The sequence below is a fragment of the Ammospiza nelsoni genome, chromosome 5, assembly GCF_027579445.1.
Source record: "Ammospiza nelsoni isolate bAmmNel1 chromosome 5, bAmmNel1.pri, whole genome shotgun sequence".
Classification (NCBI taxonomy): Eukaryota; Metazoa; Chordata; class Aves; order Passeriformes; family Passerellidae; genus Ammospiza; species Ammospiza nelsoni.
In genome coordinates this window covers 51,138,059-51,164,431 of record NC_080637.1, presented here as the reverse complement: position 1 = coordinate 51,164,431, position 26,373 = coordinate 51,138,059, and the positions used below count along the sequence as shown (strand labels likewise).

General features: G+C 42.0%; 2 protein-coding genes across 3 annotated transcripts in view; one reads left to right on the top strand and one right to left on the bottom strand.

Moving 5' to 3' along the window:
- Positions 1-10,016: 10,016 nt before the first annotated feature.
- Positions 10,017-23,162, bottom strand: PVALB (parvalbumin). 2 transcript variants are annotated; one of them, XM_059473185.1, is made up of 5 exons: positions 23,103-23,162; positions 19,417-19,484; positions 17,348-17,480; positions 16,784-16,893; positions 10,017-11,598 (listed from the first exon to the last, which is right to left on the bottom strand). In XM_059473185.1, exons 2-5 carry the CDS (start codon positions 19,475-19,477, stop codon positions 11,570-11,572), a joined length of 333 nt encoding a protein of 110 aa, XP_059329168.1. In that variant the 5' UTR covers positions 19,478-19,484; positions 23,103-23,162; the 3' UTR covers positions 10,017-11,569. The 2 variants fall into 2 exon arrangements, with proteins under 2 accessions (XP_059329168.1, XP_059329169.1); XM_059473186.1 differs by lacking the exon at positions 23,103-23,162 and adding an exon at positions 21,379-21,401.
- NCF4 (neutrophil cytosolic factor 4) overlaps positions 18,634-26,373 on the top strand; it is a 37,003-nt gene continuing 29,263 nt past the window's right edge. The window contains exon 1 of the mRNA XM_059473181.1: positions 18,634-18,651. Coding sequence (XP_059329164.1) covers positions 18,635-18,651 — 17 coding nt within the window. The 5' untranslated portion in view covers position 18,634. The remainder of the gene's footprint in view (positions 18,652-26,373) is intronic.

Here is a 26,373-nt window from a genome sequence, read left to right as displayed (position 1 = left end):
CCGAGGCCTTGGCAACCGCGTGGCCCTGGCAACCGAGCGACCGCCCGCCCATCCCCATTGGCTGCGAGCACTGCTCATCAAGGTCACCCATAGTTATTATTGGTTTTCTCGTTTCTCCCCGCCCACTAGTCGCGCTGTCAATTAAAACAGGCGCTCCGCCCCTCCCCGTGGCGCCGGGGCGGTACGGGGGATGCGAAGGGGAATTCTGCCTGGCAACTAAGGACGTCATCGAGAGCCGGCTTGTTATTGGGTAGAACACAGGGCCCTTCATCACGGGGCTGAAATGACCCTCTGGGGGCACGGCAGAAAATGATAAAAGTTACGGGCAAGGAGCTGCGGCAGCCCCTAGGCGGGAAGAGGCGAGCGGGGGGAGAAGTCGCCACTTCCTGCCTGTGAGCCCGCGGAACGCGACGTTCCGTGCGGAAGGGCCCCGCTCCGTGCGCCTTGCTGCGCGTGCGCGGGGCGGGAGCGCGGCCTGCACCGGCCTGAGCGTCCCTCGCGCCGGGCCCGGCATTCCCGTCACGCTTCCCTCAGGGCTCGGGCAGGAGCGGGGCTGCCCCGGGCCCGGCATTCCCGTCACGCTTCCCTCAGGGCTCGGGCAGGAGCGGGGCTGCCCCGGGCCCGGCATTCCCGTCACGCTTCCCTCAGGGCTCGGGCAGGAGCGGAGCTGCCCCGGGCCCGGCGTTTGGTCACGCTTCCCTCAGGGCTCGGGGAAGAGCGAAGCTGCCCCGGGCCCGAGCTTTGGGTCACGCTTCCTTCAGGGCTCGGGCAGGAGCGAAGCTGCCCCGGGCCCGGCATTTGGGTCACGCTTCCTTCAGGGCTCAGGCGGGATCAAAGCTGTCCCGGGCCCGAGCTTTGTGTCACGCTTCCCTCAGGGCCCAGGCAGGAGCGGAGCTGCCCCGGGCCCGAGCTTTGCTGCGGCGGCTTCAAAGTCGGCCACGAAGGCGGGTCAGCGCGGCAGGAACAGGCCGCTTGAGAGGCCGCTGGCGCCCTGTGGGAGCGGAGCTGCGCTCCTTCCCTGGCCGGGCAGCTGCTGATCCGCTCTCCTTTGCTTCAGTGCACACTTTTCCTTGTGTTTGGCAATGTTGATGTAGTCACGGAGAAAGTTGCTGATTTCTTAGCTGCTTTGTCCTTCGCGCCGCCCCCCCCCCCCCCCCCCGCCGTCCTTGTTAATTTTTGTATCCTTTCGCTCTGCAGCGGGTTAATTTCTTTATTTGTTTTTCATATTTTAAAAATATTTCTACAAAGCTCTCCCTTGGCTACTATTAAACTATTTCTGTGCCTTATTTTATTCTTTGGGCTGATTTTCTGTCTTCCTTAAGCAGTCCAGGTGAGTGGATTTGGGTAGGAGTTGGAAAAGAGAACCACGAAACTTCCTGGGTTTTCACCTCCTTGCAGCTTCTTTGAAAGATCTGTGCCACCAAAAAACATACCATTAATAGCAATCCATACCTTTTTTAGGGTATAAACTTTGCTTGGCTGCACTTTGGGTTGTTTATTCTGGAATACAGAATGTGCTTACTGTGGGAAGCAGTGAGTAAGGTTGGGAAGAACTGAATAATCAATAATGCATCTGTATTTGGGTTATAACACTGGACATTCCAAGGGTCAAAAAGAAAATTTTCCAAGTTATATTTTAATGGCAACATTTTATTTTAATGTGACTGCTTAGAAGGCAGCTCTTTCACCTTTCCTGGGATAAATTGCCTGTGACATGTCTGGCCAGGCAAGTAAATAACATAAAATCAATGAGAACCTATAGCTGAATCAAAGGAGTCTTCTATATGCACATAAAATACCATTGGGTAGAACATTTTTATCTATGTGATAAAAACATGAAGGGGTCTTCACTAGCCTGAGTGGGCAGACTTCAATTGTAGATGATGACCTGTAGTAAAATACAGTGATGGAGTCACTACTGTTCCTTTAAAAGGGAAAAGAAAAATTAATCCCAGGTCTCATTATTACTTTCCCTGTTTTCCATCCCCAAATCTTCTATCACATAAAACAGGTGTGGGCTATTGATGTTCTCCATCTCTAATGTCTAAATAGCTTACCTCGTCTTTCATCTTTTCTGCCTTCCACTCCATCCTCTGAGAAATTCACTTGTCTCTGCGTCATTCCATTTTTGCAATCTTTGCATTATCCTTTGTTGTCTGTTTGTAATATTGCCCCAGTTTACTGACAGGTCTCCAGGCGAAGGCTTTGAGGCTCCATGATGATGTGCTTGAGGTTTATTGATTGTGGCTGCAGCGTGGTGGGATCCATCAGCATTCACAGGTCACAAACATCCCCGGCATTTTACGCTGGGACCACTACAACGGAAGGCATAGATTATGCTGGAAGTGAGATTTTCATTGCTACTGAAAATTTTTGCTTGGAATCTGGATATCTCCTTCCCGCTTGCTGCTTTCATATTAGCACCCTGTTCCTTTATCCCACTCCCTCATTTCCTGCCTCTGCATGCATGTGTGCACAGAACTCTTAATGGATTTGTATCCTCTCTATTTCTTCTGTCCTTTTACCCCAGAATATTTTTTTTTGTACCCAATCTATCTTTTCCTCTGCCTGACTTCTCACAGGTATAAGTTGTTCCCCTAGCAGCATTGACAGTGATAGATTAAGGATGGAATTACTTATCTGCACCTTGTAATCCAAACAGAATCGCAGTCTGCTGTTAGCAGTCCACAGGGGTTGCTGCTGAATTAATTGGAATGCTGGTAGCTGTGCTCGCTGAAGCTTCTCTCATCTTGAATATGTGAGAAAGAGGAGAAGAGGAACCCTGTGGATTTAAACAAAAGAAAAACCCCAACAACAGAGGGTGATGCCCTTATCCTAGAGATGTGTTTATTAGGTTCAATCCTGTATTTAGCAGCTAAGGAGGAATAGAACATTCACACATTTAATTTTTCCCTCAAATGAAACAAGATTATTTTGAATGGGAAGTGCCCCTTCTTTCATGTGAGCAGGCGAAGTTTCCTTGCCAGCCACAAACCCCTGAAATTTGAAGTCACATTCCCTTAGGTAGTAGTCACAAAGCAGCAGTCAAACTGCACGTGTGTCTGTGTGCCGTGTGTGGCTCGCATTTCATCCAGCTGCAGAAGGCAGCGGTGGTGGAGCTGCATCTTCAGCAGGAGTGGCAGGGAATTTCAAACACCAGGTAAGGCTCTACAATGGGGATTAAACTGAGGTCGTGTGGTCTTTTAGGCTGAGGTGTGGTTGGTGTTCCAGGTTCTGTCAGGGTCACTTCATTATCTTCTTCACCGAGCATACCGGTTAAAAAGTGGGTTTTTTTCTGAGGCAGAATTCACTAATATTACTAGGACTGGTTTTCACAGTTGTTCATCCATCCATGGAAACATTCTGGATGTGTTTGGAACTGAGCAGGTTTCAACCTGTAACTTGAACCTGCTTCCTGATAAAAGCTACTGAGGAAGAACTGGAGCTTTCTTTGGAGTAAGCAGTGCTTCTCAGGAGGGCATCAATGTTGAGGAAAGCGAATTAGTAGGTCTTTCTGTAAGAAATCTCTTAAATACAAAGTGTTTCATCAGTTCTTTTTTAAATCCTATGTTACTAAAAGGGAACAGTGTGACAAAATGTCTTCAGAAGTATCTTGTGAATGAATATTCAGAGTTCATGCAGCTTTTTAAATCTGCATAGATTCTTATAGGATTGACTGTGAATGTTTACTGGTATGTCTGGAGAGCTGTGAAAGCTGCAAGAAAGGATGTGTAAATTTTATTGTAGATTTCCATTCTTTACACTTCCCCCAAGTGGTGGAATAAATAGATACTCCATCTATTTTGAGGGCTACTTCATTTGGCATCCCCCAAACCCAGCTTTTATTTCTCTTCAGAGTGGGGCTATTAGCACAGAAGTGAGAATTTGGATGCTTTCTCTAGCTCTGTTGATAACACCATTATAGTTCAGGTCTTCAGATTTTGCTCTTTTGTGGTGGGGGCTGAGGCACAGATCTGAAGGCTTTTTGGCTGAGAGTCGGTGCACTGAAATGTAAGATGATTACAAAATGGTTGAATCAGCCAAAGGATTTGTTGGCAGCTACAACAGCCCTTCTGACTGATCTGGCATATCTGCCATTTGTTTCTGATCTACTCCGTTGGGAGAGTGGAAGTTAGAAATGGATGGCAGTTGTGGCATCAATGGAAAGTGGGAAATTACTAAATGTAGGGTAGGTACCTCTACAACTTGGTTGGAGTATGCTGATTGTAACTGTTATGTCCTCTCTTCTCATGAATGTGAAAGGAGGGAAAGATTTCTCAAGGGTGCATTCAAATCCACAAGGGTGAAGATAAAGAGAATTTCCAGAGAGTAATTGTTCTGCAAACGTCTGGAAAAATTCCAGCTTGAATCTTTATTTTCTTGTTCGTGCACATGGAAGCTTGAAAAAGTGCCGGGAAGAAGCCGTGAAATTTAATTTTTAATACCACTCCCCAAAGCAGCAGACAGTGGGCTGTTGATCAGGGAGCTGGAACATCACACAGAAAGTTGTCTGGGTTTCTCCACGGGGCAGTGTCTGTGACAGACTGAGGGCTTGCTGTGTGGCCTGACCTTCCCAGCCGTGAGCGCTGTTACTGGAGCCACCTCCGTGCTCTCCTGCACAGGGGGTGCTGGGGAGGGAGCACCAAGCGTGCTCCTGTATCCCAGGGAAGGGGTTAATCTGTCAAACAGAGAGTGCATGAATATGTGACAGCTTTAAATGAGCTACCCACAATTCCAGCATGCCAGTCATTATGTGCTGATGATGACTATGATAGCAGCTGGGGATCTTTTTTTGGATCTTTAGCTGCTGTCTGCTTAGAAGGCAGATGCTAGGCTTTCACTAATGCTATATCTTATGTTAAGAACTGCAAGACAGATTGCATTCAAATAATGAGATTTATTAAAAAATGTAAGTTAATGTTTGGGTTTATATCCTATTTTTTTTTAGGCTTTGAATGTTCAAGGCTTTCTTGGCAGGCATGACAGCTAGAATTTTTTTCCCTTTGCTGAAAACTAAGATTCAACCATGTGACTCCAGGACTTGGAGGTTTAATGGAGGAAAGAGAAGAGAAATATTTGAGACTCCTAATTAAATTTTCAAAAGTTTACAATGCTCTGTTTTCTATTCTCATCCCTTTTATAACAGGCTAAATTTTTGGGCACCAACTTTTTCACCTTAATGATGTCCTTTCTTTTCAAGGTCAATTTATTATAATAAAATATCTTCTGCTCCAGGCTTTCCAGATCCTCACTCTAATTATGCCAGTACTTCCTGCTCTGTGTTTCCTTTTCCTGAGACCCTGAATTTCAATGTTCACCCTCTGACCTCTGTCTCAGAGCTCTCTGTCCATTTACTTCCTGCTTCAGAAGCAAAGCTCCTGCTCCTGCCCTCCCAGTAGCTGCTCACACCAGCTACTTCCTTCCCATTTGTGGCTGAGCGTTGCTGGTCAAAATCTTTGTAGGCTTTCTTCTCACAGATGCAGGGTCTTGATTCCTGCTTCTGATGAAGCTTTAAACTTCTGGGCTACGCAGTGAACTGATAAAAATTCTGAGGGAGAAGGATTCAGAGCTTGTAAAAATAGGATAAAAATTACGTGGGAGCCTTTCATTGTTACTTGTTCAATGCTTTGTATTCAACACACCAGATGGAATTTCAGGTTAATTTTGACCTATCAGACCTTCACTGGGAGATAAGTTCTATTGTATCAGTTACCTTTCAAGCATTCAAAATGAAGATGCGTTTGAACACTAGGATTCTCAACAGCCCAAAAAAGATAGAGACTCATGAAGTCTATGGGTAAATGTCTCTTAAGACTCTGCTTTGCTAAGAAGGCTCTCACGTGTGACCAAGGAAGTTAATATATGCAGAGAGAACAGAAAAACACTGGCTCTAGTAATGGAGGTTGTTACAGAACATAATTGAACACTGACTGCAGCAAAGCTAAAAGGAGACTTGCATTACAATGACAAAAAATCTTTATTTTTTCCCCTAACCTCTGATTTCAGCTGTCTGACTAAGAGCAGGTGCTGGGCAATAGCTCAATTTCAACAACCCATTGCAGCTGAAAGAGTAGATGCAATTGTGCTGTATCCAGCAAAATTGAAAATTGCTTTAAAGGAGAGGAATGCAAATGTTTTTAAGACAGAAAATCTTCATTCATCTGCAGAATGAAGCATAAAATTAGCACAGCCTCATAATTTTTATTCCTCTTTATAAAGCAGTAATAACTGTGAGATAATTTGCTATTTCTTATGTATTTTAGTATCTTTCTAGTGATACATTTTTAAAACTGCATTGCATTGTGAATACACAGGGAGTAGAATTTATTAACAATTTAAATGTTATAATTTTAAAAAATCCTACCAGGCAGTGTTTCCAAAACTTGAAAATGTCTCTGAACCATTTGAGTTTTCAGCCATCTTGGGCCTTCCCTCCAGTAATCAATGGTTAAGCCTTTGGCCTCTGGTCCTATACCCCTTATGACCCAACTGGAGTTACAGCATGGTTTATGGAATGAGGGACCTTAAAGATCATCCCATTCCAGCCCCAATGCCACTAGACAATGCCCCAAGCCCATCCAACCTGGCCTTGAACGCTTTCAGGAATGGCATGTCCATGGCTTCTCTGGGCAACCTGTGTCAGTAAAGAATTTTCCCCGATGTCTTATCTAAATGCACAGTAATAGAGAATTGCCATATTCTTACCACCTGAAGGCCTAAGTTAATGCCAGTGTTGTGCTACTGTAATACCAGTGAAACCAACTGTATTTCTGTGGTATTTCTGTACATAAACCTCACAAAGCATCTCCTGGAGTTAAAAACTGTTGTGGCAGTAGGAGTTGAACAAGCTGATTCAGACACTGACAAGATCCCTTCACTTAGATTTTCCTGGGTGGGAGACTGAATGAATTTATGAAAGAAATATCTTTTCTAGCTGCATATTCTATAGGCTTATTAGCAAAGGTCTTCCTGTTAGTTCCATAGGCCTTTCAGTATTTATATCTGGGTCATCTGATCCATTTACTGTAGTAGCTCATGCACTTCCTTCTATTTTTCTGGTGGTTGGAGAAGGGACTCTAGTATTCGAATTTATATTAACTTCTGTCTTTAAAGGTGCATCAACCTTTGTTAAGCTTTGCTGCTTTATTGACCAGAAGAGCACTAACCAGAAAGGCACTTTCTCCCTTGTGAAGTAATTATCCCACATTAGGAGATCTTACAGTCCAAAAAGTTTTAATGATTGATCTGTTATGCACACAGCTAACCCTATTTAGACACATTTGGCTTCACTTTCCTGTGTTCAGGAGAAATGTAATTTTAAATGTTGTAGCCCTAGAGAGTGTTAGGATTTCTAAAGGGATTTCTTTGGGAAAGGGAATCAGATAAAATGCTTGCTGGCAATGAAGAAGCAGGAGCTCATGTTCAAGCCCATGTTAGCAATGAGAGTCTAGGACTTAGAGGAGGTATTTAAACACCAGCCTGTACTAAAGCCAGTGCTCTTCCCTCTGTGCTAGCTGTGGCTCCTGAGTGTGGTTAGAACAAGAATGTCAGCATGTAATTTAACCACAGCTGGATTTTGCTGTGCTATTGCATGCCTTATAATTTCTCTTTCATTTGAAGTTGCTTTATAAATAAAAGAATGGGTTCTTTATCAGCCAGCCATTTAAATCTCAATCTAGGATTTTAGAGTAAAATGAAGTTATTATGTACATTATGCTCATTAATAAAAATTTTGTGGGCTAATTTGTGACTTCAGTGAACCTTTAGGCACAATTTTTGATGTTATTTTGTTAAGACAAGACTTGTTGCAAATATTGTGCAATGCTGCAGTTTGTAATTCCATAACAATATTAACTCTGTTTTGAACAGAATGTTGTTAATGTTTAGCTACTGTAGCACAGAGGCTCTGCTAAAACTGTGTGTGTGTTGCAGGAAAGGGAAACATGAACTCTATTACCAGTCTTCAAAAACATTTTGTTTAGTTAGAAAAGGCAAAAGAAGCAAACAAACAACCTTTGCATTGATAAAGTGAAGGACGTGTGAAAGCAATGGCAGTGTTGATCTCAGGACTTGGTGGATAGACTGTAAATATAAATCCTAGCTCAGCTTCTGCAAGGTGAACAGGTGTTATGGCCTCCAGTCCATTGATTCCCAAAATAAGACATGTGGAAAATTGCTGATCCATGAAACTCCATTAAGAGCTTGGCAGGACCCTTAAAGCATAAACAATTATGCATTTGTTGGTTAAGGATTTAGTAATGGTGATTGGAGAAATATTAAGAGTTGGTAACAGTCTGCTAATGCAAACTCTTTCTGTTAAATGCTAATGCCATTTGTCAGGAAGTGATGGTTCAGCTATGACTTGAGGATTTGGCTCCTCTTCCTCTTGAATTGTAGCTCAGAGCAAGCAACTTCTTCTCTAGCAATACAAAATACCAGTTTGAACAAGCAGTGCCTATTTTTTTTTGTCATTCAATTGTGTCTCATTGCAAACCATTGGATATGAATCTAAGTAAAGGATATGTACTGATTATTTAAAAATTTGTCTTCAACAGGATGGCTGAAGTATTTTTTTTTTCTTTCATAACTTCTACTGTATTACAACTGGGAAGAAAATTATGGAGCACTTACTGTTCAGGGCAAAGAAGATTTTAGATGGCAATTAAGAAATTTAAGGTAAATGTTTCTTGGAGAAATGTAATTTTGCTTCTTTGCATATGCATCTGAAAATTAAAACATCTTTCTTCATGAAACAGTAAATTGCAGGGTAGTGTGGATTTTTGTATTTCTCAAGCATACTGTAATCCACACTGTGCAGAAAGCCTGATTAAATTTTGTAGCAAATTCCGCTTTCTTCAGGCCTACAGTAGTTTTGTGACAGTCTCAAAGACGTTATGGCAAGAGCAATATGAGAATGAATAACTTATTATTTTGTATATGATGTGTTTTATATTTTATTGTAACTTCAAATTTTACATTTGTTTGTTCTGTTTTGAGTCATGTCTAGATAACATCCAACAAAAAGGAAAATTATGAATTTTTAAAAATTTTGAAATGAAACAGTTGAAGATTTGGAGAGGATTTGGAAGAAATTTGTGTGCAAAAAATAAGAGTCTAAGAGAAATATTGAAGATCCAGCAGTGAAAGTAGTAGTTTGATGGCAATTGATAAAACAGTAATTTTGTCTCTGGGCAGAAATTTACTTATATTCCACTTGTATTTGAGTTTTCTTTTTTCTGTGATAGATGCATATTGAAATTTGAACTTTTAATTGAAAATGCAGTTGGGGAAAAAATGTGTGTTTAAATAGAGATTTTGAGAATTCAGAGTATAACATCTCAGAATACAGGATCTGAGTATATACCAGTTGCATATTTGAATAAACCAATCAAATGCAGGTTCAGAATATCTTATACTATCAGCATGAAAAATAGAGATAGTATTTTGGAGGTCTCTCTACCCATTTCAAGTTTTTCAGTTTGAAAATAAAGGACATTTCTTTTCACCTTCTCCATTACTATATGGCTGAAAATTTTCAGGCCAAATTAGGCACTCAGTGTTGCTTGTTCCAGAGTGATTGAGGTAACAACATGAAGAAAGACTGAAGCAGGGATCACTGGGGTATTCTAGTGGCTTTATGTATTTGCTATTTGTTCTATTGGTTTTTGGGTTTGTTTTTTTTGGGGGGGGGGGGTTGTTGTTTTGTTTTGGTTTTTTTTTGTTTTTTTTTTTTGGCTAAAGCCCTGGATAAAATGTCAGCTTTTGTGCCATCCAGTGAGGCATTAAAATACAAATTCTTGCAGCTTCAGAGAATAGAAAGGGACCATAAAGGGCTTTGTTTTTACAGCAGCTTTTATGTGGTTCTCGAATTCCCTGGACCTTCATTCTGGCTGCTGCAGTAGCGGGGTGCCCGATGCCTTTTCGGTATCTCTGTGTGCTCCTGTAATGAGGCTTTATTGCCACGCGAGGTCAGCAGCTGCCGGGAAAAAGCAGGAAATAAACTCGCTCCACTGCAATCCGTTTTCATTTGCTTTATTTAGAATACTTAAAAATCAATACATCCTTCAGAACCGTATATACAGTGTGCAAAACCAAAGGATTTCTTTTGAACGCACAGCATTTTCAGCTAAAAGTCTTCCTTGCGAGTTACTACAGAGTGAGGATCTAAAATGGCTTTAGGAACGTTTATTGGCTTCCCGAGTAGCATTGGGTAATCGCTGGGGCAGAGGATGGTATTCTGTACAGTGTGATGATGACAGGGTTTCAGCCTTATCTTGTTGTCTCCACTAAATTGGTGATAATAAGTCTAAATTGAATAAGGTATTATTGCTGCAGGGAATAATTTGGAATACAGAGATGGAAAATACCCTTCCTTTTTAATGCAGTAATAATCAATGTTCTGTTAAGATGTTGGGGAGATGTTGCCTGAAAAGATTTCCCCCCTGCTTTTGTCTTTGCTTAAAAGCAAAACACCCCCCAATAACACAGGTAAAAAGTATAAGCTTGGTGCCAAAGTGGCTGAACAAGATTTGGGAAATAAGTGTTGAGCTCTGTCATAGGCTTACTCTTGTCTAATCATTTCCTTGGCATAATTATCAGTTTCCTATATGTAACTCCAAAGAAGATATTCACTTATCTGGTAAAGTTTTAGAATAAATTTTTTTGGATGAGATTTTCTGGTTTACTGTTTTTACAGTGGGATTATCAACTGCAGTGCCACACCCGAATCTTGGTGTTCTTTTTCCTGAAATTCATATTGCTATTTCTTGTGAGTATGCCATTCTTCCTGTCCTAGATAGTTGTGTAACATTGCTAGTAAGCATACCCTGTGTTTCCGAAGTGACTGCTGTTTAATAGTTTATGAAGTTATCTTCATGTATGATTGGCACCAGCTGATATTCCTGTCAAAGCTTTTATCCAAAAATCCCCCTGCACTGGGCAAATTTAACAAATTATACAGATGACAATCAATTTACTGATCACCAAAATGCAGCAGGGGAGCTGTAGTTTAAATATTAGGAAATACTTTTTAGCTATAACACTGATTAAGTTGAAAGAACGAACTGCCAAATGAAGTTGGGTAATTGCCATCACTAGAGGTTTTCCATCACTAGAGATTTTCCAGGCTATGAGTATGCATCCATTTAGCAGGGGTGGCTTAAAAATAATGCAGTCAGTTTTGCCACAGTTCAGGACTTGGACTGAATGACTCATTATATGCGTGTTTTATCCGTAATAATTTTTAAAATTTCTTCCTACTTTACCCTGGCTAGGGATAAAGCAGCAGGGATGTCAGCAAAAAAAACGAGTAACATTTTCTCTCAGCGTGTGCCAAGCCTACATGAAATAAGAAACAAGTTGTAGTGAGAGAGAAGAAAGCCCAGATTGATGTGACCTTTATTATTTTAACAGTGTCTTTCAGCACAATTACAGAGTTGCAGGATTGCAGAGAACAGAGCTGGAGTATAAAATAACATAAATAAATAGAACAGGAGCCAAAGCAGTCAGCAGGAGGTGGTTGGAATTGGGCAGTGAAGGATGGGTGAAGGGTTTGCATTGGTCAAAGCCTTTATGATTCAGCCACCATAGTTGCAAATTCTGGAGAAAAGAAAGAATTTTAAAAAATACTTTAAAAACTAAAATTTAAAGGAGGAAGCATATTACAATGAATACAGAGTCACTGGTGCAGCAGAAACGTCACAATAACAGAAGAGTAAAGAAATCCAAGTTAATTAAAGGGAAAGTATGATTTGAGAAATCTTACAGTGAAATGAAAGGATTTTTTGAGAATAAGGGAGAAATGCTATACATGCCAGACTGTAAGACTTCCACCACTATTTATCTAAAGAACTTGATTAGTTCTCGGTTATTTGGAAATCTCAATGGGATGAAGGCAAGAACTAGAAATTTAATCTTGCAGTGAGATAAATTTCTTTTATATCCGAGTTTGGCAAAGAGAATCACTAGTGAGTCTTTCAAAGTATTTGTGCCCCATATTATAATTATATTGCATTTAAACTCAATTTTGTAATTGTAAATTGAGTGAAAATGACAGATTACAAAAACAGAAGGCTAATACCAACCTATGTAGCAATTTTGACTGTGTTGTAAGAATGAGAAAAATTTCTGTGGTGTCAGAGAGCCAGGATTTTACCCTGTGGCTTTTATTAGTGATACATCCATAATATTTATGTAAACGTATCTATCTGCAATTTAGGGTTATTCTGTGCTCTAGTATATATACTGCATTTCAGCAGGGAGATAAAGCATGAAAAATGCACATTTGTATCCTGGTGAATGGCTGACTGGTTATAATTCCTAACTCCATCTAACCTTGGAAGAGTAACACACGAGAATGCCTTGCACAGTTGTATGTGCCTCAGAGCACTGGAAATGACAGACTGGAGGGAATCCCAAGAAGAGCAACAAAGATGATAAAGGGATTAGAGGATATGCAGAGAGAGTGGTTTATGGGTTTAACATAATCAGCTGAGAGGAAAATGGCAAATAGGAGAGGGAGTCGTCTGTAAGGCTCAAGAAAAAAATACTGAAGTTTGACATAATGAAGAGTAAAGTCTGGCAACTGAAAAAGATAGAAGATTAAAATTAGGCATTTTAAAGAATATTCTGGTGTTCCATTGAAAAATGCTTAACTCTAACCAAGTGAGATCTTAATTGACTGTTGTGTGCAAACAGCTCTTCTGATAGCGTGTCCAAAAAATATGTTGCCAAATGCAGACAAACCAGACTGAGAAATAAAAAATGTCAGAGGGTTTAAATCAATTCCAAATTTATCCATCGTTTTGAAAGATGTAAATCCAAATTAGCATTAGTGATGCAGATTACTTAACACAAAACACGTATAAATCCTGTACATGGTGGGTACGTAGATTGAAAGTGTTGCAAACTGAATTTAAGAGATAACATGAAGTGCTTGTGCTAAAAACCCCAGCTATTCTGGTCAGAAAAGGAGAAAGGCCATGATTATTAAATCTTTGTGTCAATATGTCCTGCAGAGAGAAACATGAACTGCAATGGATCAAACCTTTCCAAAAGGGAAAACTAACTACGCATATACTGTTAAAACAAGTTGCCGTACTTATTACAGCCAAATTAAATACCTTTTATGATAATTTGTATCTACAGAATATATTTGGAAAAGGTTATTCAGACTTGCAGCCAAATATTTTCTATAATACATTTTGAATGTGTCATTATCACCTAATAGCAATATATTTTACAGGTACTTTATGATAGCCAGCAAACCATAAAATACTCCTTCTTGAGTAATTGCAACAATTTCACTTTTCCCAGGATTTTCAATGTATTTTAAATATTTCAAAGATGTTCCAGTTGAATAATCTTCTAAATTAGTTCACTATTCATTTTTGTATGAAGGTTAGTCCAACCACAGGTGGCTTGTAGAAGCATTGTTACAAAGTGTACTCATATATGCAAAACTTCTGAGATAAGGCAGGGTATATCAGTCCCTTGTAATTGGCTATTGCCTCTGGCCTGTTAGTGAGGGAATCCTTGTGATCTACTACATCCTTGTTTCCAGTTGGAGTTACCCTTCCAAACAAAATTATGTCTTTCTTTGAACAAATAGTGGCTTTAAATTGCAAGGATTTAGACCATTTTGTCTTGTAAAATAATTTACTAGCTGTTTTGTGTCAGAGCTCTGACTTAAAAGGAGAGGACACTGTGTTCACTACAGTTTAGTACTATATGCCAGCCTAATGCATGCCCTCTAGTATTTTACTGAAATGACAGACATGATTACAGAGGACATGTTGTAGGCTCGTGATTTCTCTCATCAGGTTGTGGTTTTTACATTTTCTTTACAACAGAAATCTGTTTAGGAAACTTTATAAGTTATGACTTATGCTAGTTTATTTTAGAAAATTGAAGAGGACAAAGCCGGATAAGAAAAGAAGGAATTCCAAATTTTTTTTTGTTGTTGTTGTTGTTATGGCTTTCACCTGGCAAGGTCATGACTTAATAGTTGTTATTTTGCATGTTTAATGTCACATTTTTACAACATTCTGATTTACAGAGATAAAAATCTGGATTGCGCTGCTCACAGTGCATGATCTTTGAAAGCTCTCTATGTACTTTCTCAAGTCTATTAATATCAGGAAACTAAAAGGCATGAGCTTCACGTCCAATGCTAATACACAAAATAGATTTAAAGCAACATTATGACTAGAATTTTTCTCTTTTTTTTTTCTCATCTTTCTTATAAATATTTTCCTGCAGCTAGTAGAGCTGCTTCAGCATCCTTTTTCAGCCCAATTTAGAAGCTAAGGTTGCTTGTGTTATGAGGTAACCTGGTCTTGACCTCCAATTTTTTTCAGATTCATCATCTTCTGACCACATTGGTGGAATGTGGAGGGGGTCTGACACTGCACAGAAGATGATCAGGTCTTACAGGAAATGGCTGCAAGTTTTCAGCTCTTTGAAACTGCTTCATTGTGTCAAGTTGAAACTGATGGGACAAGAGGTAAACTGCTGAAACTATTTCAGAGTCGAATGGTCTTGCAGGAATGAGAAAAGGTTTAAAGAAGAATCGAAAGAAAAGAGAGAAAATTTGTAATGTAAGACCTCAGCTAGAAGAAGGCTAATTGGGTTGGGATGTTTGTGATGATACATCTGAGCTCGTTGTCTCTGTGGTTTTAAAAATCCCTGAAGATCAGTTCCTACAACTGCTGCGGGCTCCTGAGGGACAGCATTCAAGGGCCATAAGGAGAATCAACATTAACCTCTGTGAAAGGCTGCTTGTTTGCAATTGTTTAGTTATTTAGGAAGCTGATGTTTGAAACAAGGGGTAGAGGTGATGCCTGACAATTCAGCTGCAGGGAAACAAAATTGGTTTGCAACAGAAATACAGCATCACAATACTGCATATGAATGGGATGTACATTTGTGACTTTACACTTTATTTACATATGCAGTTATATTATTGGATTGGATTGGGCCAAAGGAAAAGCTGGGAAGTATCTGTCCTCTTTGTCCTTTGGTCACAGTCTCAGCTGTTAACTTTTGTATGTATTTCAAGCCTTTCTGGTGTAAAAATTGGCTGTTAAAGTCAATTTAAGAGACGGAAAAGAAACTGGTAGTGTTGTATGGTAGGGATATGGTCAGAAGAATCAAAAGAAAAAAGCACATCATTCTCTTCTCATTATCAAAGTGTAAACACAGAGTATTTCCATTTCAAAGTTAGGGAACAGTAAAAGCTGTAGAAGAAAGAGATAAGGAGAAGAGGCATTTCATATTGCTTTATTACAATGTACTGGGTTTCAGGCACTGTTTCAAAGAAAAAGTTATGGTAGTCTTAAATATGAAGGTTAATGCTGTATTTTCTTGTACAAGCCAAAATCATTATGCAATATTGTTTTTTTATTCCAATTAAGACTAGTTTTGATTTGCAGCCTTCTGGAATAGCTGAAAATTTATCTGCTATGAGGTTGGTGGATCAGCTGTAAGCTTACTTACCTAAATTAAGTTTTCTTTTGAAAAACTTGCTCAGTGATTTTAGTACTACTATCACTAATTTTAGTGTATATAAAGAAGATCTGTATAATAAATATGAATATGAAGTTTCAAGAAATGGCACCCACGCTGGATTCAGCAGCAGTGCTGAAGTTTAGCAGGAGCTTCACCTAAACCATTATAAAGTGATGATTGGAGAAATTAAGAGGCTTTGGTCTAGGGACGTGGCCATAGTCACTGATATGCCAGTGTGCATCTCCGGACTGATATGCCAATGGCTGATTTTGTGTGTTGTCTTCTAAGCTGGGAGACTGTGTTAGTTAATTTTGCTTTTTATTTCTCTTTTAATTGACCTATTTTTTCGAGATAACATTTTATTAAATTGCAGAGATTGAGTAACACAGAGAGATATGAGAGGGTTTAGGTATTTTTTAGATTTCTGCTTATGATATGGCTGATTGATATGTCAAAACCCTAGCAATTGCCTGCTCTCTAGGTGATTTAGTACTCTGGCCACAAACTTCTATCTCCTTCAATGAGGAAAGCTTTAGTTTAGAATTGCATCTCTTCTTGTCTCCTTCAGTGTGTTTCATTCACTGTCACCTCCAAAAAAAGAGGAAAAAGGAGAAATTTTGTGTGTGGGCTAAGCTGATTCATCCCAAGGGGGAATAGAAAACAGCCCTAGCTTTTTAAGCAATGCTGTGAGAGGAAAAGTTGTTCTTTTCTTGTAATTCTCATATGCAGTAAAAGGGACTGACAAGCTTTCTTAGGTGTTAAGACCTACGTAAACACTAGCATAAGCTGGATAGACTGTTATTGTATAGAAATTCTGTAGCCAAATGGGTGTACTTTGAATTTTAAGAGCATTGCCTTGCTAAGTCATGCAAAGTCATTACTTTCCTGCTAACTAAACATCAAGCAGAAATGCTGGCGCTGAGCTTTTATTCTTTCCATGCTTTAATGTGAAGCCTCGGTCTCTGAACTCGCAGTGTCCTTATTCTCACTCCCTGGAGCGGAGTTTGGCTGGGTGCTTAGTCCTGCTCTGCGGAGTGCCCGACCCACAGCCGGGTTCCGTGAGCTCCTGCCCCCTCTAGTGTCACAACTCGGCTCCTCTTCCTCTAACGCTTCCATGCAAGGTGCAGCAAATGGAGCGGGACTTGGCATTTCATTAAACCCAAATTGTGCCCTTCAGAAGGTCACAGCCTCCAGTGATTCCTAGGTTTCCTCAGTTCTTGTGTGTAAGGGTAATATTCGGTTGTTACTGTCAAAGTTTACTCCTCTAATTACATACCATCAGCGCCAATTTTACCATCACCGTCCTTATCTCCAGCAGCCAGAAGAGCCTTCGTTTCTTTGTCTGATAGGTCTCTTCCTTCTGGGGTAAAGCCCTTCAGGACAAACCTAAGGAGGAGGCATAGAAAGTAAAAGGACGTTTGTTTGGAGTTTTTGCTTGTTTGTTTGGTTTTGTTTTGGGGGTTTTTTTCCACAGAACAATTACACTTCGTATCTATTTGTACCACTGATTCGAGACACAAGTTGGAATCTGGCGTTGTGTCTTCTGTTGTTGACCTTCTGTAACATTCAGAAGTGCTTTACTCTGAAACTGCATTTGGCTGAAGAACTACCTGTAAGGTATTGACCATTCATGTGTTTCAGGGATCCTGCAATCCAAGTGGCAACTAGCTATCTCCAACACTCCTCAGCTCATGTTCCCAGCAAAAAACTGGCATAGCACACAAATACTATACTCAAGAGTTTCAGCTGTATGTTACTGCCTAGAGTCTTGTAAAAATAACCCACAGGAAATTAGAGTCTTAAAGCAGGGATATTTGAGAAAGGATGTAACTTTACTTACTTCAATTCTTCCTCTTCAATGAAGCCGCTCTGATCTTTATCAAGAATATGGAAAACCTTCTTCACATCTTCTGGGCTCTTCTTTTTCAATCCTACCATCTCGAAAAACTTTTTGTAGTTAAAAGATTCAGCCGCTATAAGAGATGAAGAAGCAGAAAACTGTTTAGAAAAGTTATTGAAGCACACACACCAACACATACCCGTGGTTTTCTTCCATGCTGCTGTTTTTCCTGCCCTGGGAGGAACAGTGGAGCCCAGCTGCGGTAGGAGCTGAGTGTACTCAGTGTAATCGTCCGTGCTTCACAGGTGCTAATGGAAATAAACAAAGGCAATGTCTCCATTTTGCAGATGAAGAGCTGAGCTACAGAAGGATGAGACTTGCCCAAGGTCACACAAGAAGTCTGTGATAGACTTGGGAGCTTTGGGAGCTGAGGTCTAACGTGCTTGGTCTCATTTCAGTGCCTTAAACCTTTTTTTTTTTTTTTTTTTTTTTTTTTTTTCCCCCGCTAAGTTTTACACTAAAACAGACATCTGAGAGCAGACTATTACATAGCTGTCACTTTTTAACATTTCCACCCCTGGAAAAAAAAACCCAAAAATGCTCTTGCTCAAGCATTGGCGAGAAGCGTTTCAGAGCACTGTTTGACTGTTTGTTTGGTGGTTTTTTTTTCATGGAGACTTACTAGAAATCAGTGTTCCATTTTAACCGCTGAAGGAATGTGCAATCGTGGTGTGTGAGCTCAGACACTGCAAGGGAGTGCTGCGCGGCGCGCTGCCTGCAAGACCTTGTGAGGAGCTGTCTCCGGGGAGGAAAAAAACAAACAACCCAGAGCCCTTGAAATCGGAGCCGAGTTTACCTGCTCCACCTCCCTTGTCCTTTCACCGCACCCGCTTTTGTCCCACCCAGGTAGCCTAACAACTGTGATGTGGATTGGAAATACCATACAGTGACCTCCAAAACGTGCGGTGGAGTTTTTTTTTCCTTCCTCAAGCATTCTTATTCCAGCCGCGTTAAATTTTCCTATTACATAAAATTAAGGAGGCTCAATCTTCCGTGATCTGCCCGAGATCTGTCATTAGTTGCTGCTAATTGCATCTGCTCCGGGACTTGGGGATGGCCATAGAACAATGGAAGCTAATGAGTAAAACAGCTGCTGGATCCAGCAAAGCAATTTGTCGCTCCCTCTGACTCCGGCTTGTGAGCTGAGCCAGGCTCAGCGGGTCCTGCTCCTCTGTCTGTTTGGGAAGGTCATCGCACAGAGCAGGACTGACAGAGGCGGCTCCCGGGATGGTGCGGTCAGCCAGGTAGTTTGGGGGAGGGGGGGATAAGGTGCATCCCGGAGCAGGATTTCTGGCTTTCTTTGAGAGCAACCTTAACTACCTGAATCTCTGTAAACACGAAGAAGGCTTGCTGTCAGTTTTGGGGGTCGCGATGAAAGAGAGGGGTAGGGAACATCTGATACCCGGAGGAGTGAAAGGGGAGTGTGGACCACTGCAGCCATTCGACCTGCAGGGAGCCCCTGCAGTCGAGCAGTGCACCCGCACCCGTGCTCTACTGTTGCCTTCTGTCCATCCCGCAAAGCAAAGCCCACCCGGGGATTCTGCATAGAAAGTACAGAGTGGTTTCATAAATCCTTGAAATGGGAAACAGCAGTTCTGTAACATCTGAAACTAAATTTCAGGAATGAGTGGGAAACTGCTGACATCCATTGCTGACTTCTCTATCCCACACCAAGATATAATGCAGCTTGGTTTGCCGAGGGGTTTCTTCCCTTTGAAAGTATCCTCTCGGTAGAAGCAAAGTCTCTCCGCAGTTACTGCTTACTTTCCTCAAAAATAAATATTTCGCCTCTGTAACGTGCAGGACAACTTTGCTGAGGATGCAGCCTTGTACTTTATAAACCTGTCAGAGGCATTCATTGAACATCTGAAAACACATCCTCATTTGAAATTTTGTCTAGCTAGTTCCTCTAATCTTCCCATAGCTGAAATAAATGCACAGCTATCCTAACCTGAAAAGATGAAAGGAGGAAAAGAGAGAAGAAAAAAAAATAGGAAAAAAGCACTCACCTGAAAAGGCTCCCACAGCCTTCTTGATATCCTCAGCGCTGAGCAAGTCAGTCATAGCCATCCTGCAACTGTTTGAACAGGGAAGCAAGTGCGAAAAGATTAAAAAGTGCTTTTCTCATCATTTCTGCTCATATGACCAAAGCTGCAGTGCTGTGTGGGGATGGCACACCGGGAAAGGCTGGACCCGTGCCAGCTCTATAGCTCTGCGTGGATAAGTGCTGTGGGCTGTCGCTCTCCCTTTTGCAGAGCACCAAGTAGTCCACAGACGCGAGGGTTCAGCTAAAGAGGGGGCACGGGGGATGCCTTTGTGGGTCTGGGGTGGGGGAGGACGCAGGTGGGGGTCGCTCCCTGGGAGGCTGGAGCCTAAGTCTTACTGGAGCGGTGCCAGAGGCTGCTGTGATACCGGCTGGAGAAAGAGTTTTGCCAAGGTCAAGTCCTCGGGTGCCGTGGACAAACTAGTGGTGCAGAGCAGAGTCTTTTCATTTAGTAAGTCAGTATGAGCTTTACCAGTTATATTCGGTGATGAGTAAGGAACTGCAGCATATGCCAAGCTTCAAGCTACTCTTGAGGTCGGGAAGCAAATGTTATGTAGCTTTTGAACATTTGCCTTATCGTTCAACCACTTTAAACGTCTCCCCCTTCTCCCTTCCCCCTCCCCTTCACACACATAATCCTTTTAGACCTTTTTTCTTTCAGGCCAGTCCATATTAAGCATCTTCCTCACTGAATTAATTATCACATCCCAGCGAATCCTACAGATCCCGTTTGTAATGCACAATATGCTGCAGAATCTTCCGCGATAGGGTACGGCATAACGAGATGCGAGGTGACAACGCACTCGTGAGGAGCTCCTGTGCAGTAGTGGGTTTCGCAGGCAGGACCGGGCACTTCCCGTTAGCATAAAAAAAAGAAAGCATTTAGGATTTGTAATGTGTTTTCTAGGGTTATTTTTTTTCTCCCAGAATCTGTGCCCATTTTTCACATAAAATATGGCAAGAAGTCCAACTTGCTCTCAGAGTTTGGGCAGGAGCCATTAGGCTGAGGTAGCCAAGGTTAGGGCCCAGTAGTAGGGCAGATCTCTGCAGGAGTATTGGCATCGCTGCTTCAGGAGAGACGGGGGAGGACAGAGTGGTGGCAGCGAGATCCCCGGGCGCGATCGACGGGTACGGCCCGGTCCCGCTGCCACAATCACACCTCTCCTCTGAATGGGGCCGCCGGAGAGCAGCCTCGAAAAGGGGGCGGCTTGTGCAGAACCTCGGGTTGTGCTGTCAATATAATTGCTCGGTGGTTTTAAAAGTACGAGCCCTGTACTTTTTTTTTTTTCTTTTTTTTTTTCCTCCATGGCCCAAGTTCAGCTATAATGGGTAAGTCATTACCATGACACTGAACGCAGGACTGAGGAGGAGGTGACATTGGTATGTCCCCCCTCCCCCGCTTTTTTTTCCTTCTCCTTTTCTTTCCTAAAGGTCATCTCTTCATTGTGGAAGGGACTGACGTTTTTCTCTCGTTGGAACTTCTCCCCCCCGCCCCCGGCCTCCATTTTCCGTGTATTTCCCGAGATGCAAGAGATGCTTAGTTTTCTCCAAGGACAAACAAGGAGATGGATGGTGAAGCCAAGTCCCTCTCCCTAGGCTGAACACATCCTTCCCTGCTCTACAGGGTAAGGGGAGCTGAGAACTGGGATGCTGGACCGAGATAAACAGCAGTCCCCCAGAAGAGCTCTGCGCACCTTCTCGCAAGGGTCATTCTCACTCAGCAGCCCCCGTCTTTTTGGAGCTGGAGGTGGGACGGTGTAGTAAAGACAGCACTCGAAGCATGGGGGTCTCCTGCTTTAGCAGATTTCAGCGTTAGGACCCTATTGTTAGTCCGTTTTAAACGTAGGACGAGTGCAGACCCATCAATATATGCAGCCATTTGCTAGAGATCAGCGTGCCATATCTTATGAAATTGACGTCCCTTTACCTTTCCTTAACTGAGGGAAGAGAGTGCAATCTCTTCTTGTTGCCAGTGCAGACCCCCGCCGGCCCAATGCTACATCGTCCTCTGCTTTCCCTGCTTTGCTGCGTGCGGCACCGGCGTGGTCTGAAAAGGAGTTGGGCCTCAGTCTCTGCAGGTTTTTTCCCTTTCTTAGGAATCTTTTACAAACCCGTTGTTGAGCCAGGAGCTTCCTTTTAGATCCCTACAAACAGGAACGCACCTGCCCAGCCGCCAGTGAAGATGCTCTCCTGGCGGGTGACTCGCGTTTCGGGGTTAGCCCCGCTCTGCTGACATGGCAGAGCGCATTTGGACGGCTGCCCTCGGGGGTAACTCGAGCCGGTGGCTGGCAGAGGCGATGCTCAGCGCTGCCCGCTGTGCTGGCAGACGCCGATCAGCTTAAGTAGCCTCATGCCAAGCAAAGCGGCCAGAGGCGCATTCCCTGTCTGTGTCCTGGGGATGGGAGCCGGGCGGCTCCCTCCGCATCCCTAACGATGCGCGAACTGCCCCGCTTTCCCTCCGTCATCGGATCTGTCAGCCCTCTACGGCCTAATCATGCTGTGGAGGCGAAAAGTGAGAGGTGTCTGAAAAATGAGGCTTCAGATCAGGTGGAGCCATCTGCAGAGCGTAAATAACATTTTCCCCAGCTCAGAAGCTGTGTCTACCTTCCACAGCCAGAAAGGCGAAAGCAGCGACACAGGGTTTGCGAAGCGGACAGCTGGGATCTGCCTTGGAGGAGCGACTGAGACCCGGCTCCACCCTCAGCAGTGTCTCTCTTTAAGGACAGCTAGCAAATTTCCAGAAGCTTTTAACCACCAACCTGCAGTCAACACTGTTATTCTAATAAAAAAGGTGTTTCACGAGTTGACAGTTTCTCACTCGACCTTTCATCTTTTTCTCATCATCCCTGCGAGATGAATGACGCGTTTTCCTTTATCTCTGAGATTTTGCCAATTTTCCTGCCCAAACTATTTGCAAAATCCACATCGTGGATTTCCAAGTTGTCTGCACCAAAACTTTTGTGTAGATCAACTCCCCATTCCACCAACACCAGAATGATGATATTGTTACTAAGTAAACGACCAAATAAATTAAGTAGAAATCAGCCCACCCTTGCCAAAAGCAAACCAGTGAGAATTTCCTGAACAGCACGAAGCCCTCACATCAACAATTGAAGCAGAAAGGCGGCGGTCCTTTGCAAAAAGGGTGACACATTTCCTTTAGCTTCCTAGTGACCACACCAAAGAGAGCAACCTCATCCCATCGCTTATAGTCATCTGTGCAGAAAGAGAGGTGCCATTTCTGGACGTGTTCTGGATCTTGTGGTTTTGTTTGTCTTTGGTTCACAGCTGGCTATTTCAGTAAAACCTCTTCGGAAGTCCTTGCTCTCGTTCTCGTTCACTTTCTTCCTCCCCTTTCCCACTTTTGTCATTTCCACCTTCTCCCCTGCTTTTCTTCTTATTCTCCTTCAATGAGTTCACCTATGTACTCCTTTTAATGATCTATTCTTCTCATTTGGAGTCTCCTTTGAGGGAAGCGATTCCTCAATGTTTGAGAGATTTGCATCTCTTTGTTTCTGGGCTTTTGTTTATGGAAAGGGGAATGATGCCGAAGTGATAGAAGATACCCTTATCTGCGAAGATTCCGCTTCTTGCCCGAAGCTGGTGAATCCACCTTTGCTGCGGAAATTTGAGCATTTTCTTGCTACTTACCTCTTGGATCTCTTGTAAGCACGCTTGAAAAGGTGTTAGATAGGGAGGTGGTCAAAAAGAGGTGGAACTCGGGGTAGGAACCCCACTTATATAATCTCTGTCGCTCTTTCTATTTTCGGCAGGTGATACCCACTCCTCACTGGTATCAGATATTCAGGGGTTTTGTTGGTGGTGTCACATTTATCTTTCCCTTAACCAACAGAGGAACGCTATTAATAATCCTTGGCACTTACCTTCCCCTGGCTGTGAAAACCCATTACATTGGCAAACTGATGGTCTGCATGAAACTTGAATGTTAAGGGGAGAAGCAAGCAGTACAAGTGAGCTGTTATGGGACAAATAGGCAAATAACAACGATGAAAATGCCATTGAGACCTATTTTCCATTGTGTAATCCATCTAGGGACATTTTTCCTGATATTTAATGTTTTTCTGGCAAGGGAAAACGTTTTGCAGAGGCCCATGAATCATACATTGGATGAAAGTGGCATCGGGGAGATCACGATGCATTAGGAAGTTCAGTTGGAGAGATGGGACTCTGCTGACGAAGGGAATAGGAAGATGTAACCCCCTCGTTGGCGTGAGGGAAAGCAAAGATAGGCTCCGGAGTTTGCCCTTTTCTTTCATTGGCCTTGACAGATACTACTTGAAACAAAGCAGAAGATTACTAAATTACTTCCTGCACCTACAGCTACAACATTCAGCTTTAACCCCTTGGCCTTGAAGGAAGTCAGAAATTTTTTTCCTGCAGGCAACAACAAACTCAATTGTGTAATTCTGATTGCTCATACTTACAGGGGCATGCAAAATCTGCATTCAGGGCCCCATTGGGCAAGGAGCTGTAGAAGTCTAAAAAATTTACAGCCTGAGCTTTCTTGGGAGAGACTGGGAGTTATAAATGAAAAGATCCTATATATACAGCCATAATACATTGACTGTAACCTTTTCAGCATATAAATTCTCTTTATGCTGCATTGCCTATTCCAGGGAAAGACACCTTTGAAGATACTTCTATTTTTACTCTGCCAAGCAATAGTAACAACAATAAAAATGCCTATGAAATGTATTTGCCATTCTGTAATCCATTTAGGGACGTGTTTCCTGATATTTAATGTTTTTCTGGCAAGGGAAAACATTTTATAAAGGATTACGCACTACATTTATCTGTAGTACATTTATGAGTAAAAAAAAAGGTTTTTTCTGTTTCAGCACTCAAACCCAACATTTCCTAGGTTAAAAGCAAGCAAGGTTTTGTGATACAATGGAAATCATCTTTTGGGAAAGGCAGGTGCTGCAAAAGCTCAGATTTTTCTAGCTTGATTAATTGATCCTAGAAGTGAGGAAAGATAATTGAGGTATGTATAGGATAGGAATATTTAAAAATATTTCTCTACTGCCCATATAATTTAGATGCTGAGTTCTGTGATAAATTAGAAGTACTCCATCAGCTTTAGATAATTTCTAAAGAGGCAGCTTTATTGAATCAAACATGACAAAGGTTAATTCAATCATTTGTCTTCTCTTATTTTTTTTCCTATTACACTTCCTGTAGTGGTTTTTGCATTTTCAGTGTACTGCAGTAGTATGGGAAGTAATGCTACTTTTCAGCAGCGTTGTTCATTTCTGACAAACACTGTGTGCATGCCCTGGCTCAGAGCAGGTGATAATTACAGTGTGAAGTAGCTGGCTCTTGTGGGTCCAGATGTTTCAATCAAGTGGTTCATTTCCTTTGGAGCAGTATAAGTCATCGTATACTGTTTGCTAAATTCAGTCATGTGGGGTTTGCATCCCCCTTTCTCATATTATAAACCCTTGGTGTAGCACCAGGGTTAGATTCTGGTTTAGAGATACCAGTATCTCATGGTTGTTAGCTGCATGCTTCATTTCCATTTGGTAGCTGCAGAACAACTTTTTAACCTTCCTTTGGCAGCTTAGAGAGGATAAGGATTGTAGGACTGTCTTTTTGGCTAATGGACTGTGACTTCCATCTCTGTCTGTGCCACTGGAATGACTGCATTTGTCCACTGGTGAAAGGAGAGCAAGTGCAGGGCCGGTCATTGAGATTCCTCTGTGTAATTCAGCCATGTGAAAGCAATCCTGATTAGTGGAAATCCTTTCTTATCCTTTTAGTTCCTACTAAGGCTTATTTACAAAGAGTGAAGCAGATTTTTGATGACATTGGGCATATAGTGAGGTCTTTGTTATGTGTCAAGTATTTAATTAATTAATATAGGGGTTGTTGTTGGGATTTTTTTTTTTTTTTTGTAAGAAGAATACAATCAAAATCTGACACATCTAGGTTATTCGTACAAATCTTCCTGAAGCTGGAAGATGTGGAGTGTTGTGGCTCACTGAGATCCTGAGATTTCACCTCTGTGAAATGGTAGAATTTAGGGAGAAAGTTTGTGTTACTGCACTTGTCAGTTTTGGTAATGTGGTTGCATATTTACTATCATCTCAGTCAGGTTCATTCACAAAAAGATTAGGGCTGGGTTTCCCTTTTAGGATACATGCACAGTGCAGAGTTGGGGATGCTCATCCATTATAATTTCTTTTTCTTTTTCCCACCGCACATAAATAACTGTAATCTGAATAATAAGGTTCCTATCAGCCAATGTATCCAAAATTTGGGATGGTATATTCACAGCACTAGCATAGCACCTTAAAACAGGAAACTTGACCTGCTGCTATCTCATATGTCTGCTATGTGTTGTGACGAGCAACTTCAGTTTTCAAGGACAGCAGCCAGCCATCTTTTGCTCCCCATAGATTTTCCTTATTTGTTAAAGATATAAGAGAATCAGAGAATCATTAAAGTTGGAAAAGGCCTCCAAGATCATCAAGTCTAAGCTTTGACTGAACATTACCCGCTCTAAGTGCTACATCCAGTTGTTTTTTGAATACTTCCTGGGATGGTTACTCCCCCACTTTCCTGAGCAGCCCATTCCAATGCTTAACCACCCTTTCAGGGATGAAATTCTTCCAAATGACCAACCTGAACCTTTAGTCTGCGAAGGATATTATGATGATGAGCACTTTTATGTGTTGGAGAGGAAAATGGACAAATTCATGAAAGAGAGGTCCACTGAAAATTATGAAACTCATACAGACCACATCCAGCTTGTGAAGTTCCTAAGACAAAATGGTTGTGAATTGGGATAGGATAAGGGGAAGGTGTAATCTGACTGCCTTGTGATTACATTCCTCCAAACACTTTTATCTATGTCCACTGTCACTGCTTACATTACTGAAAATGTCCTTTGTTTTGTATA